Source organism: Nanorana parkeri, unplaced genomic scaffold, assembly GCF_000935625.1.
Source record: "Nanorana parkeri isolate BGI_ZX_2015 unplaced genomic scaffold, ASM93562v1 scaffold300, whole genome shotgun sequence".
NCBI lineage: Eukaryota > Metazoa > Chordata > Amphibia > Anura > Dicroglossidae > Nanorana > Nanorana parkeri.
The window spans coordinates 870,418-871,381 of NW_017306568.1; the positions used below are offsets into that span (position 1 = coordinate 870,418).

A 964-nucleotide genomic window follows, 5' to 3' on the forward strand; every position below is an offset into this window, starting at 1 on the left:
TGGATGCCCCCAGGACTTAAACTATTTGCTCTGATCAGGCGATGCCACAGGCTGGCCCCCAGGAACAAGAAGTACTGACTGATGTCAATGTACAAGACAGGAACAGGAAACAAATACCAGACAGAAACTAATACAAGATAAATACAAGACAGGTATAGGATTAAAGAGCCAAGGCAAGACTAGGATACAAGATCAAGGCAGGACTGGGCTTCAGGATCAGGATACAGGCTTGTGTAGATAGAGCAAAGCCAAGGCTGGAACTATCACAAGACAAGAGCCCTGGGCTTGTGATGCTTAAATAGAGCACAACTAACCAAGGCTTTAAGGGGCGTGTAGCCAGGCTGTGTTAGGTGCAGTTACAAGAGGCAACCACCAGATGGAGCTGAGTGGTTGTGACAGAGATAGGAGCATTTGACCTGCTCCTAACATGTACTGCACTGAAATAATCTTTTTGTGGTATAGACGCAGGGCCGGCCTTAGGGGTGTGCGAGCAGTGCGGCCGCACAGGGCGCCATAGACGCAAAGAAAATATGCATATTTTTATTGAATTATTAAAATCAGTTCTATATACAGTTAAAAACATCTAATTTAATACCACCCTTTAACCAAATTAAAATGCTCATTGGGCACAATTTGTCAATCAATGTGGAATTTCACCACATAACCCTGTGATGACAGTACAGAGATATTGTGAGGTGAAGGGCTGAAGCTGTATCACCATTATTTGTTTCACCGGACTGTCTATGATTCTTTTACAGGACAGAGTAGCAGTCTCATATCGCATTGACACTGAATGAAGCCTTATCCCTCTTTTTTCATCCTGAACATTCTTTGGCTGATGGCTTGCAACCCCCACGAAGCCACGCAGATGGAAAATATCACCTGTAAATTAGAAAAAAAAAGTAAATGAGTTTTTACAAAATTAACTTTCACGTGCTGAAGATCAATATATATATATATATAT

The 964-nt window shown here is 42.0% G+C and overlaps 1 protein-coding gene across 2 annotated transcripts in view; it reads right to left on the reverse strand.

Moving 5' to 3' along the window:
- Positions 1-756: 756 nt before the first annotated feature.
- The window catches only part of AGMO (alkylglycerol monooxygenase), a 132,377-nt gene continuing 132,169 nt past the window's right edge, over positions 757-964 (reverse strand). For both annotated transcript variants that reach the window (XM_018557731.1, XM_018557730.1), the window contains exon 13: positions 757-882. In XM_018557731.1, coding sequence (XP_018413233.1) covers positions 802-882 — 81 coding nt within the window. In that variant the 3' untranslated portion in view covers positions 757-801. The remainder of the gene's footprint in view (positions 883-964) is intronic.